Source organism: Nestor notabilis, unplaced genomic scaffold, assembly GCF_000696875.1.
Source record: "Nestor notabilis isolate BGI_N333 unplaced genomic scaffold, ASM69687v1 scaffold23132, whole genome shotgun sequence".
Classification (NCBI taxonomy): Eukaryota; Metazoa; Chordata; class Aves; order Psittaciformes; family Psittacidae; genus Nestor; species Nestor notabilis.
Genome location: NW_009917317.1, coordinates 1 through 13367, shown reverse-complemented (window position 1 = coordinate 13367; position 13367 = coordinate 1). Strand labels below are relative to the sequence as shown.

Sequence of the window (13367 nt, the reverse complement as noted above, 5' to 3'; positions counted from 1 at the left end):
GCCAAGGGTGTCTCCGGCAGGGATGGGGAGGGTGAAGGTTGGGGAGCTGTTTCCCCCACCTCCTTCTGTCCTCCCATCTTGCTTCCAGAAGCAGGCAGTGCTTCGGCAGAGGAAGTAAACAGAGTGGGAGGAGCTGCACCTCTTCCTTGCCGAGGCTTTTCTCCCAGGCATCCCCATTGCTGGTGGGTTGGGTGTTCCATTGTCCGGGACTTACCTGGAAGCTGGTGTTCCCTGAAAGAACACTTGGAGCCCGAGCTTTAGTGTGGCTGAAATCCCTGTGCTGTGCTCAGCGGAGCTGGGCAAGGCGAGCACGTCGCTCCGGAGGGGAGCCGGTCGCTGGGACAAGGGGGTGGCCGGCACACGCGGTATTCCTGGGGTGCTGGCAGCGCTCTGCTCCGATCCAGCTGTTCCGGGGCTGGTGGGAAATTGGGATAGAGGAGAGCAGGTGTTTGTAATTATGGATCAGCTCATGCCGGAGCACAGGGATGGAGGCCGCCTGTCCCTGTGGACTCGGAGCAGGATCGGCCTCTCATCCCGCATGCAGCTTTGTCCTGGGGCCTTTCTAAATAAACAGGATGTGTCGGCAGCAAAAACAAGCAGCAGCGATGTGAGGAGGAGGAAGGGTGGTCCAGCACTTACAGCGTCTGACCTGGGAGGGAGGGACAGGAGGGACAGCCCTGCCCTCTGCCACAGGCATCTTCCCTGGCCTCGGGCATGTCCCTTCACCTTCTTGTGCAAGGTGGAGAGCACGTACCTGCTTTGCCTCCTGGTGACAGGGTGTCTCATCCCCAGAGGGGGCAGGGATGTAGGTGGAGGGAGGTTGACGCTTGCTGGGAGCTGAGCAAATCTAGTGCTGGGCTTTGGCGTGTCCGCTAAGAGCTGACCCACCTGCTCGTCCACCTCTAACCGGGGCAGCGTGAATCAGAGGGAAACATCGGCTCGTAATTGGGGAAGCATTTCCTGGCCTGTCACGCTTTGGGATGGCGTCCCGTCCCTTGAATCATCCAGAGCTGGTCTGCATCCAGCACTAAGAATAGCCTCCCTGTGTGCCAGGAGCGGGGGACCGGCCGGCCCACGGTATCCCGGCTGTGGCTTCCTGGTGCTGTGCCATGCCATGGTCTATCCGGCTCTGATGCTGACCACGCTGAGGTTTGGGGTAGAGCATGTAGTGTGTGATGGGCTGAGGCAGCTGCTGCGGTTGGTCCCTGTGGGTCCCACCTCCTTTCTCCACGTGCTGTTTGTAGCTGAGCTCTCACGTGGTTTCATTCAGGACCCCAGGGTGCCTGTTTCCCCAGGGCTCTGGGTGCTTCAACCAGACCTGCAGCCGCCAGCCCGGCACATACCCCTGGGTTGGGATGTGAGGTGTCATTCGTGAGCGTGGCCGGCCCTAGAGGTGTTTCCCTGGGTGTTCAGGGGGTGCCCCGCATGTAGCCAAGCCCTAGCACAGGAGATAAGCCATCACCACATGCTTGCCAGGGTTCAAAGCAGTGTTTGGCCTTCAGATGCAGACATGAACACAGCCACGGGTGGAGCTGGGGACAGTCTTCCCAGCCCCGGCCTCACGGTGATGGTGCTGCTCCATTTATGCTTTTCAGCCTGGTGGGAGAAGCCTGGCAGGTGAGAGCCATCCCGTCCTGTCCAATCTGATCCTGTCCCATCCCATCCTGCTGTGTGCAGGGTGCTGTGCCTGCCTCGCTCTCACTCGTGGCATCTGGCATCCATCGGGCTGGAGCAGGGCAATCACTAGAGGGCATCCTTGGATCGAGACGCTCCTCTGCAGTGGGAAAAGCCCTAATTTGATGTCCAACCAGGCTGGGCTTGAAACCTCCCAGAGGAGGGGGACACACAGAAGCCAGGCCATGGGCTTTACCGGTTCTTGTCATACTGGAGCTCAGCAGATGCCTCTCCAGGGAAGCACCCACATTGCAGCGTGAGCCACCATGGCTACTCGCAGCTCTCCCTGCCTTTCCACCCCTGCTTTTGCAGGCTGGCACAGGGAAATCATTAGCATTGCCACAATCCCAGCCTGTTCCTCTGGGGAGGAGGTGTGGCAGCTGCTTGGGGTGACAGCCCCCTGGTTCAAACAAGCATGGAGACAAGATGAGATGATGTTGAAGCTTCCCCTGGGAGCCTGCGCCGGACTCATGCAGTCACAGCTGGAGGAGAGCTGGGTTTACACTCCAGGGAGGTGGGATCTTCAGGATGCAGGGTTTCCCCATCCCTCAAAGAAAATATTCATGATGGGGTGGTAGAAATGCTGCAAAACTCACCTGAGCTCCCCTCCCCAGCCAAAGCACTTGGTGAAGGGATGGGTCTGCCCTGCTCCCCCCGACCCTCGGATGTGACAGCCCTCATCCCATGGGTGTTTGCTGGGGCTGAACCCATGCTCAGGGTTTGCCCTGGTGTGACTCAGGGAGTCAGCAGGTTCAGAGCAGCCCTGGGGAGACATGCATGATGATGCCCCTTGCTCCTGTGCAGCCAGGCAGGATCCCAATCCACCTCCTTTACCCTGGGATGGGAACTGGCGAGGGCAGCGCCTGGCACAGCGGGTACAACGCTATTCTTGGCCACTTGCTGCAGGAGACAGCTCATTCCCAGAGCCTTACAGATATATGGACTGGAAAATCTTAACTGACTGAGTGTGAACTGTTCCCTGGTTCCCCTTCCTGTGGATCTTCCCAGCCTTGCATCCCACGGAGCTGTTCCTTGGGGGTACAGTGGGGGTGTGAGCTGATGTGGGTGCATTCAGCATGTGTGTTGGCATGGGGGTGCTGCAGGGGCTGGCCATGCCTGCCACACATGCACTGCTGAGCCGTGTCCTGGTGGCACAGCTGCCTCCCCCCATGCAAGGAGGAACTGAAAGTCCACAGGGATGCAGTGATGGCAGCGCTGTGTTTTAAGGACTTGTGTTGAACCAGGGCCTGGAAGAATCAGCAGCTTGCTCGTTCAAGTGCTCCAAAGCCTGTTGTGACAGCTCCATGCTTCTCATTTTAGCAACAGCCCGTGGGGCAGAGGGTTTAGCTTACACCCAGCGCCACTGCTGCAGGGATGCCCGTGTTGGAGGCAGCCTCCCAGATCAGGGACAGGCCTATGTCACTGGGTGGAGGGATGCAGGGACACCTCATCCACACTTGCTGAATGGCTGTATGCCAACCAGGCCAGGCCACTTGGGATCATACTTTCTGCTGATAAATCCACTTCAAGGCAATTTCCCCCGGTTACATCACCGAACCCTTTCCTAAGGGATGGTGGAAGCCCTGCAGCTTGGTCAGGGGCTGGGCGAGCCTAGGGTAGGTTTCCTGGAGCAAGCAGCCAGGAGCAGGATGGTTTAATAAATCATTTCCGCCTCTAATTTCTACTTCTCTATGAAATGCCTCTTGGTTGCCAGTCGCCAGAGGGAAGGGAGGTCAGGGGAACTAGGCCTCCCCAGCATCCTCCTTCCTGCAGCTGTTGAAACAAAATCCAGAGCTATTATAATCACTGTGTCCCTCCCTCGCGTACCATGGCCCGAGCGATAGTGTTGGAGCAGCTGGGTGCATGACCATGTCAGATGCTTGAGAAAGAGATCACAGCATTGGTATTGTTGAGTCTCGGGGCATCTCTGGTACCCCCATCTCCTTCGTGTTGCAGCAGAATGAATCCCACTGGCTGCAAATCGTGACAGTCATCATCTGCAGGGAACAGGGGGGTTGTTCTCACCTCCCTGCTCACTGCCTGACCCCAGGGGAGCCACTGGGGCTGTCCCACTGCCTGCAACAGGAGCCCAAACTCCCTCTGATCTCCCCGGAAAGCTTTCGGCCCCCTTGGCCTCCGCAGCACCCTGCTGTACCCTCTGCCTGCAGCGCTCTTTCCTCTTGGCCGCTTGCCCCCAGCATTGTTTCGAGGCGTTTGTTTAGGTTGGCCCAGGTGCTGTGATGAATCCGCCTCAGCACTGAGAGGTTGTTTTGTTTTACGTCCCTTGTTTTGCAGCAGCAGCAGCAAATGCCCCGGAGCGGCCAAGAAGATAAAGATGAAAAAGAGAAAGAAAAGGAGAAAGAGGGAGAGAAGGAGGAAGACAAGCAGGAAACAGAGAATGACAAAGAAGAACTGACAAAGTAAGGACAACTCTCCCTGCCTGGCGAGGGCTGGGGCTGCAGCAGTGGGATGTGGTGGTGGGATGCAGCGTTAGGGTGCAGTGGTTAGACATAACATAGTCCAGGGCTGTCTGACCCCGTGCAGGACCATGTGTGCCCACTGCACCTCCTCCGCAGGGAGGGAAGAGCAGAGCCTGCTCTTGTCTTCATTCCTCATCCCTGCTGCTCCCAACCTAGAAAAACAACTCTGATAAGCTCTTTTATATATATAAACACAATCAACCCTCAAAGCCCCTCTGATCCTCCAGTTTGTTTTGCTGTTATGAGAGCCTCTGGGAGTCAGAGAAGCAATCTGGGCACAGCCGAGCGCAGCATTTCACCTTTAGCATTATTGATGGCTACGTGAGCGCTCTCAGATGAAGGGCTTCAGCCAGCCCTGCCTCCCTTACACCAAACAGGGAGTGTCGGAGCCGTGGCGGGGAAAGGTTGGCACGCAGACCGCTAGCTATCTGTAATGGGCTTAATACTTGGTTTAAAAGAACATCTGGCTTCATTATATCTAGGCTGCAAAGACATTTACCAGCAGGTCCTTTCAGGAAGATAAATGAGGAGGAGGCAGGGATGAATTTGAATGGTCTGGTATTAAACCTGTCTCTGTCAGGTCTCTGCGTGCACTTGGTGGTGGAGCTGCAGCCAGCTGCAGAAAGAAAGCCCCACCACAAATCACCCCACCGCCAATCCCAGCCAGGAAAAGAGCCTGCGTGTGCAAAAAAAAATGCAGACCTGCTCTCCCCCCCGCACCACCAAAGACCAACAAAAACCCCTCATCCCCAAACACGTGTGGAGGAATAATTGCTTGACCTAAAAATCAGACCAACCCAACAACAGGTTTTTTTTCCCTTTCCTCCCTGATTTTGCAGGGACAAGAACGATGACACATCCGGGGAAGACAACGATGAGAAGGAAACGGTCACCTCCAAAGGTCGGAAAACTGCCAACAGCCAGGGCAGGCGCAAGGGCCGCATCACCCGCTCCATGGCCAATGAAGCCAACAATGAGGAGGCAGCTGCCCCACAGCAGAGCGCAGAGCTCGGTAGGTAGCAGCGGGCACAGGGACAGGGGGACATTGGCAGGGCTTTTGAGGTGTCCTCTCTGGTGTGATGAGGCATCAGTGTGCTCTGCTCCTGCTCATAGAGAAGGCTTGTCCTTCTTGGAATCCTTCCTTTTGGGGAGCAGCAGTGAGGTTTCTCCATCCCACAAATTACCCAGGGCAGTTCACACAGATAGAGCGGAGGCGTTTGCAAGCTTGGGCTGTCCTGGCTGTTAGTGTGGTTTATAGCCTCAGAGAGAAAGTACTGGAGAAGACAAAGAGGGTTTTTAGCAGCACTTTTGGCTCAGTTCATGCAGGGCTTGTGTCTTTTCTGCACCCAGAGGTGTGTTTACTTCTGCAACAGTTCGGGCTTTGAGTACCCTTGATTTCTGCACATGAGCCTGCTCTGCCATCCTGGGCTTGCCTGGTCTCTGCCAGTTCTCCTGCCCTCTCTGTTTCCAAATCTGCCTGGAGCCCAAGCAGCTGCAGCCTGTGGGGTTTATGACCCCCGGCCTTGGGAATTTGGCTGTTCCCTTCCCATCTCTGCAGCTGAAGGATGTGGTGAGGGGGCAGCGGTTTACAGCTGAAGTCATGGTGTGCACTCAGGTTGCATTTGTTTAGCCCCAAAAGCAGCATTTTCCATGCCAGTCCCTAGTGCCCTGCCTAGTGAGCAGGGTCAGTGAGCCCCCCTAGCCCATGGCTGTGAGCATGATGCTGCTGCACCAGTCCCAGGCTAGACAGGAGTTCATGGCAGCATCTGTAGCCCCACATCAGGTGCATCTGCAGCATCAGTAGTGGTCACCCTGGGAAATTGCTCATGTATTGACTTAAAAAAGCCTTACATCAAGGAATTTGGCTGGTTTTCCTATACTTTCTACTCTTACCAAGTACAAACTTATTACTGTGCAGGTAAAAGGCAGGTGAAAATAAAAGCAGGGTGACTCCTCTCGGTTTCCTTGCTCTGCAGTTTCTTGCTTGTTCTGTTCCGTGTGCTATAAATCACCCGGAGGTGTTTCGCCTCCCTGTTCCTCTGCTGACAACTGGCTGAAGCCTTGATTGCGAGCGCTGTTTTCATACAGGCGATATAAATAGTTCCCGGCACAACAGAGCCCTGCTCTCCCTCTCCAACTTGTTAAGCAATGCTGCAAAGAAGCAGCAGATAATGGCAGGAACTTAGATGGGAATTTTTTTAATCCCAGCATCTCAGAGTCCTTCATAAACTTCACTGCAAACACAGAGAAGAGACTTTAGTCCATGTTAAATTGGGAAAAGGGAATGGATCGATTCCACTGACGTATCTGAGCAATTGGTTTCACTTCATGTCTCTCTAATAGTGCTTTAATTTAGGTTGGCTAAGAAAGTTATTGCATTTTAAATACCAATTGAACATTAAAAAACAACACAAAACCGTATTGTGGTTTAACTGCAGCATGCCGGAGCTCCCCGTAGGCATCTGTTTCATAACTGAGCAACCTCAGTAAATACCATCAATCACAGCAAACGGGCCGTTTCTTTGACATTTCTTTCCCATACAATAACAGGGATCCTCCAGCTGAGCGAGGGGCCTTGCAGCATGTTGGGGACACTCACTTTTACGTAAGCCAGCATCGTGGCCTCGGCTCTGCCCGCAGCCAGAGCAGCCAGGTCTCCATTTCCCTCCCTCTTGGCCAGCATCCCAAGGGGAAAAGGCATTTCTAGGGGGAGGCTGTGACCTGCGTGGACTTCCAGGAGGTGGCACCTGCAGTTGTGCTCAGCCAGCTGTGCAGGAGATGCCTCTGCTCAATGCTGTGGGCATCAGAGCCCGTGTTGTCCTCTCACAGCGGCTCAGCTTCTTCGAAGATGCTTCCTTCTCTCCTTACCCATATCCTTTATCCTGAACCTATCAGCCTGTTTTCCATTTTGAAAGGACACTGTCAAAACATCTCTCATCACTGTTGAAATAATGCTTTGCCTGTTGTTTGGAGTAATAACCCCTTGGCAGCCTGAGCCGGAAATCTGTTTCCTTAACCAAGTTGTTTTTTGCCTCTGACTCACACCCTGGTTTGTTATTGTACGGTTCACTCTAGTGCCAGGCTGCCAGCAGGACTATTGCATAGTGAAGGCTTTATGCAGGACCTCGGTGTCCCCAGCACCGTGCTTGGGATGGGGGAGAGGGGGAGCACCAGGTGCTGACATTCCTCTCCCGGCTGGAGCAGCACATCCCCTTGTGATGGGCGCCGCTCTGGGTGAGCCCTTAGTAAGGCTGGACATGGCTCTGAGGTGTCCAAGAGCCTGGTGATGGCACGGTCAAGCGTGGCCAACTCCCTTGATGGATGTGGTCAGCCAGTCACCACCGAGGTGACGCTGTTCCTCCGTCTGTGCCGAGGGTGACGGTCCCTCCCTGCGTCTGCCGCTTCCAAAGCACGCAGCCGAAGCCAGCTCCGTCTTCGGTACCTGTTGTTGGCGGGCCAGAGTGTGGAAATCTGCTGCCACCCTCAAGCCATCTGGCTTCACTTCCAGTCCCAAAGTAGAGGTTTTGCATCACTGAGACACGTCCCAGGGAGGGTGCTGTGCATGGGTTACCATGGCGTGGAAAAGGCTTGAGAGTCTGCACCACGACAGCCTTCCCTGCAGGAACACTTTTGCACTACACAGCATTTTGTTGTGCTTGTGGGGGACAGGGCACAGGATGAGATTTGGGCATCTCCGAGCTCCCTAGGCTTGCTGGTTCCCACTCACAACTGACTGCTTTCTTTTCTTTCCTCCTTTCCAGCTTCTCTGGAGATGAATGAGAGCTCTCGCTGGACTGAAGAGGAGATGGAGACAGCTAAAAAAGGTGAGCCACTCGTTTTCTTTCTGCTGTTTGTTCTGCTGGAGCTAACCCAGCAATCAGGGATGGATAGCGTCTGAGCGCTGGAGTCAGGGCAGGGTGGTGGCCCTGAGCTGTGGGACTGGATTCTGCCTGTCCCGATGCTAGTTTGTTCCCAGTGAGACTCAGGGAGTGTTTGGGAGAGGCAGGCGGTGGTGTGCCCAGCCTCTCCAGCCCTGTGCTGACACCAGGGGTGTCTGGGCTGTGGCTGGAGCCTGGTGTGTCCTGCAAGGCAGGAGCTGGTCATAGGGAAGCAGGAAGGCACCTCGCCTGGTGCTTGTTGCAGATTGGGGTGCTTGTAGCACGAGGTGCAGCTTCACCCCTCTCTCCAGAGGTTTGTGCTGTTGGCATGATGTGTTCTAGACATGCCAAGAGCATTCACAGCTCTGGGGTTTAGAGGGAGGATGGTGAACCCCAGCGCTCCGCAGCCACGTGTCGTGGAGCTCACAGTGCCGGGCTGCGGGCAGCATGGGGTGACTTTACATCCTGGAGCTGATTCAGAGCCTTTGCTGAGACCGTGTTTAAAAAGTGCTGAGTGTAGCAGAGCCCTTCTTGCCACTTCCCCTCCTCGGGCCGCTCCTGCGCCAGCTCTTTTCACAGCTTTCAGGTTTTTGCCAAAGTCACGTCCTGTTGATGGGCTGTCGAGCTCGTGTCCCCAGCCCATGCATCCCACTTGCATCGCTGCCGGCTCTCCTGGCCCGGTGAGGATTGTAAATGGGAAATTAAAATGGAAATGAGTGTGCTGTGTGGGGATGGCAGAGGCAAACAGGCCTGTTAGCAGGTTCGGCTTGCCTTGGAAAATGCACCTGCTGCCGCGATGGTGATTACACGTTCTGGAGTGCCGGCTGCCCAGGTGCCGGTGGGAGCCGTGGGCTTGGATTACTTTGCCTGTGAATATCCCAAAGTGTTTGGCTCGCTCCCCTTTAAGCTGTTCCAACCCTCTTTACAAGGCGGTGCCAATCCTGCGTGTCGCTGAGCGCGGCTCTCTATAGACAAAACTTAATAGATAGACTTTAATCAACCCAACTGGCCTGGGGCCAGGCAATGGGGCGAGCAGGTGCTCAGCAGGGGAGGGTCGTTGGAAGGATCTTACCCGAGCGTTGCTTTGTTTTGGAGATCTCATCTGGTTGTTTAAAAGTGCCTCTTGCTGTTTTATGCTGGAGGTGCGCTTGAGGAGTCTTAAAACCAGCTGCCAAAGCCTGCGTGGAGGAAGGATGAGGTGTGGGAGCACGTAGCGTTATTCCAGCCCAGGGGCCGGGACGAGGCAGGGAGATTTGCTGGTGTAAAGCCCGATTGCCGATGTTTTCCCCCTCCGTTACAACCTGGGAAACTGAGATTGCAACACCAGACTTGTGCAGAGAAGCCAAATTCCCCTTTGCCAGGAAGCAGCCGCTTTAATGCTTCAAACTGGCTCCGTTTGGCATTTCCAGGGACTGGCGCAGTGGGGGTTTCTAACAATGAACTGCAAAGGCTGGAGGTAACCTCAGAGGCTGGAGGAGGCAGTGGGCACTCCTCACAGACGTGGACACCAGGCACCATCCTCCTCGCTGTAAGGACTTGGCTGTTAAAAGCTCTTCCCTGGTGCTGGTAGCAGCCTGAACCCACAGCGGCTGGTTCAGGGAGTTAAACAAGGTGTGAGTCCTATGGAAAATCAGCCCTAACACCCTGGGGTGCTTGGGCAGATGGGGATGGTGTCCTCTGCTCCCAGCACCCACCAACAGGGAGATCAGCCTGGCCTTGCTATTCACCCCTTGTGTTTTTGTGCATGGCATGAAACCTCGTGTTGTTTGTGCTGAGGGAGGTATGAGAAAACAGGCCTGGGACAGTGAGATGCCAGGGTTATCTGCTCTGCTCCAGAGTCTCAGAGCTGCATGGAGAGTTCCAAGCGGGAAAAGGCAGGACTGTGTCTGTCGGAAGAGACAATAAAGGGGAGTACCATGTTATTAAAGTTAACTAGGGGAACGAAAACCTAGCGAGAGGAAAGTTCTTGCTTAATGACACTTTTATTACGCAATAAACTTTGATTCACCAATCTGTCAAAATGTGCAGAGATTGCTGTAATGACAGGGGAGCGTGTTCTCTGATATTGCCTCCTTGCACCGCCGCCGTGATCCTGAAAGCAGGAGGTTTTGATTAAGCACCCGGTGTTGCAGAGCTGAACTTGATGAACCGGGAGGTTTCGGCATGACCTTTGTTAGCCTGTAAAGTCTGGTCTCTCTCCTCGCCTGGCTCTGGGTTTTCCCCCTGGCATCTAACAAGTGGTTTTGTTCTTTGAAATGAGGCAGTGTGGAAATGGCTGTTTATTGCTCACCTGAGGTGCTCCCAGCCTTGCTCTGTGCTCCTCGCCCTTGGGGCAAGGCCAGCTTCTGGCTCCTTATGCCTTTTCCTGGGCCTTTTGGGATGGATTCAGCATGATGAGGCAGTGGAGGGTTGGGCATGAATGTAAAAAGCTGATGACAGAGAGTTAAATAACCCATCAAGACTCCTGAATAGTTCATTTTGGGTATATGTAAAATATTTCCTTGGATACAGAAGATATTCTTTCAAGGGCTGATTTTCAGTTCTGACAACAGCCAACTCAGTAAGATGAGTTTTGGACTGACCTGAACCATTTTTTTTTTCAGCAGTCCTATTCTGTTCATGAAACTAAAGTGGATTATTTAAAACAAAATATATTTATTTCTTCAAATTAACATGCACCCAACCCCACTGACACAAAAGGCCACAGCATCTCCCATCACCTTTTGAATGCAGCTGCCTTTCAGCGCACTGTCTCATTGCACAGGATCCTTCTGGAGCCCAAGTGTGTGTGTAGACATGCACACAAGTGTGTGCTTCTCCAACCCTCATTTGGGTTTGCACTGTTGTTCCTAACGAGCTGCTGGCTGAAGGGCAGGGAGAGGTAGGTCTGTTGGGTCTTTGCTTTTTCCTCTGTCACTTCTTGGCAGGGCAGCTCTTGCTCTTACAAGGGGCCGGCAGCTCCATACCTTCCTCACTTCATCTCTCCTATGTTCATGCTGGAGCCTTCCCTCTCCGGTCAGAGATGTTTACTGCTGTAAAAACCTGGTGATGGTAGTAAGTGAGGGGTGGAGAAGGGGGTTTGCAGCCTATGCTGGTCACTGTGTGTTGTCCCTTTCTCTGGCCCTGGGTTGGGATATGCTTGAGGTTCCCCACTTGGGTTCTCTCCCACCTGGCTGGTTGCAAGGGAGCTTCGAGCAAGGGCAGCCCAGCTTGCTGGAGCACCGGGATCTGCCTGCCCTGAGCAAGCCATGTGTTTGCCATGGAGTTTGTACAAGTGACACGGTGGAAATTACAAGGATGGGGTGGACTGTGTGCCACAAGGGTAGAACTGCGTCTAAGGCATGCATCGACCCTAATGCTTGCCCTGGAAGAGGCTGTAATCAGCTGCAATCCCATCTCCACCATCCCAGGCTGAGGCTTTCCTGTTTTTCAGGCAGGGTGTTATCCCGGGATAGTGTCTGTAGTGCTCCTGCTTGCTGTTCCCCCCAGAGCCGTGCTTTCTTGCTGCTGTTGGCTGAATGTTTCTCGAGCGTGTAGGAGCAAACTGCGAGGATTTGCTTAGTGAGTGTCAGTGAATGAAACACAAAAGGCCTGTCAGGGGGAACTGCTGGGTAATTACTATAATTTACAGCCTACATTTTAATTTTGAGCGTTATTTTTTCAACAATAAGGGAGCAGGAATAATATCCAAACCAGGTGAAGGCAGAGCTGGGCCTGCCAGGAGCAGCTGCTCCACGTGCGCTCACTGCCTTGTGCTGGAGACTCCAGTATCCCCAGGCAGACCAGAGGGGATGGCACCTCTCAGGGAGGAGGCTTCCCGTCCCCTCCCAGGGTCAAAGGATGGGGACACAGCGCAGAAGGAGTGTTGTGGTACAAGGGGGAGAGCTGGCCAAGTCTGTGGTTAGGACACAGGCTTGATGCTGCAGAAGATTGATGCTCCAAAGGGGAGACCTGGGATCTGAGGGTGCCCAGCCAGGGCCAGTGGAGCAGGAAGATGGCATTAGAGCTGAGCTGGCCGGGGGTCCTGACTCCATACCTGCACCTTGTTTGGTAGCACTGCCTCCCTGCAGAGAGGTGGCATAATGGATGTGGAAGCTGCTAGAGTTCTGCTGCAAGTTCCTTCATACCTGTGGGGCACATCAGAGATGCACTTGCATCTGGCCACTAAAGAAGAGGTCCATCAGGAGCATGACAGGGTGGTTTCAAGGAAGGAAGAGCGTCCCCCACCACTACAAGATCACACTGAGCTGGCTGCCTGAGTGATGGTCCCTCCAGCAATGCCTCCAGCGCCTGCAGGGACATGGGCTTCCCCCTGTGCCCTGTCCTCACTGCTTTCCTTGGTGCAGCACACGGAGTCTGATGCTCACCCAGCTCTGCCCCCACAGGCTCCACAGCCCTGGAGGACTCACCTTCCTCGTGCCTTGGTTCTCCCATGTGCTGCAAAGTGCCCTGAGATCGGCAGGAGAAAGTGATGCTGCGATGCGCTAATACAGCTCAGCAATGTCAACCATGCTGTCGGGATGCCTTGGGTTCCAAAGTGCTGGTCTTTTTCCAGTATGGGGTTATGGCATGTTTAGGCTGTGCTATAGTGAGAACTGCCTTCATCCCTGCTCCCAAGAGGGTGCATGGATGTGAGAGGGGCTGGAGGATTGCACCAGGTACCATCAGGCATAGGGGAATGAGATCATTTAGTTCTTCCCCTGTAACCTTGATCTGATAATCCGTGAGCTCCCACTAAGAGACCCTTTTATGGGCTCCCTCCACCCTTGCTGAGGCCTTGGTGGAGCAGGGCAGCCATGCTGGAGAGCCTTGGGACGCGGCAGAGAGCCGCTGGGGCACGAGCTGATGGCCCATGCTGCCCCTCTGGTTTCTCCTCTGCGCTCTAAGATGCTCTCCAGGCTACTTTCCCTTCCAGCCTCTGCTTGCTGGTACCGGAGCAGAGGCCCCGGTCTGCCCATGCTGAGACCAGTGCTAATCCTCTCCCCATCCCTCCTTCATTGGGGCCGAGGTGTGCCAGGGTGCCACGGCATCCCGCCAGCGTGCCACTGGGCTCGCCAGCGCGCACATCCCCAAAGAAAAGCGCCTTTGATTCACTTGAGAGCGGAGGAAACTATTAGCCAAGCTTTGTTTTCCTGGATCCCTCCCCCTGCCGCTGACATTCAGACGAGAGCGAGGGAGACAGAAAGTGAGAGCGGGAGCGGGTGCCAAGCGGCCGCACCCCTTGTCAGCTTGGGTCAGCGCCACGTTCGTTATTAATGCTCTGTCTAGAGGTCACATTCAGATGCAACGAGCCCTGGGTCAGCCAGAGGAACAGATTAGAGCTCACTCGCTGCTC

At 54.6% G+C, this 13367-nt stretch overlaps 1 protein-coding gene across 1 annotated transcript in view; it reads left to right on the top strand.

The window, feature by feature from the left end:
* LOC104401566 (nuclear receptor corepressor 2-like) overlaps nucleotides 1-7978 on the top strand; it is a gene marked incomplete at both ends in the record, with an annotated part of 64107 nt that extends 56129 nt beyond the window's left edge. The window contains 4 exons of the mRNA XM_010009173.1: nucleotides 2929-2952; nucleotides 3973-4094; nucleotides 4994-5166; nucleotides 7916-7978. Of these exons, the coding sequence (XP_010007475.1) occupies nucleotides 2929-2952; nucleotides 3973-4094; nucleotides 4994-5166; nucleotides 7916-7978 (382 nt within the window). The remainder of the gene's footprint in view (nucleotides 1-2928; nucleotides 2953-3972; nucleotides 4095-4993; nucleotides 5167-7915) is intronic.
* Nucleotides 7979-13367: the final 5389 nt, after the last annotated feature.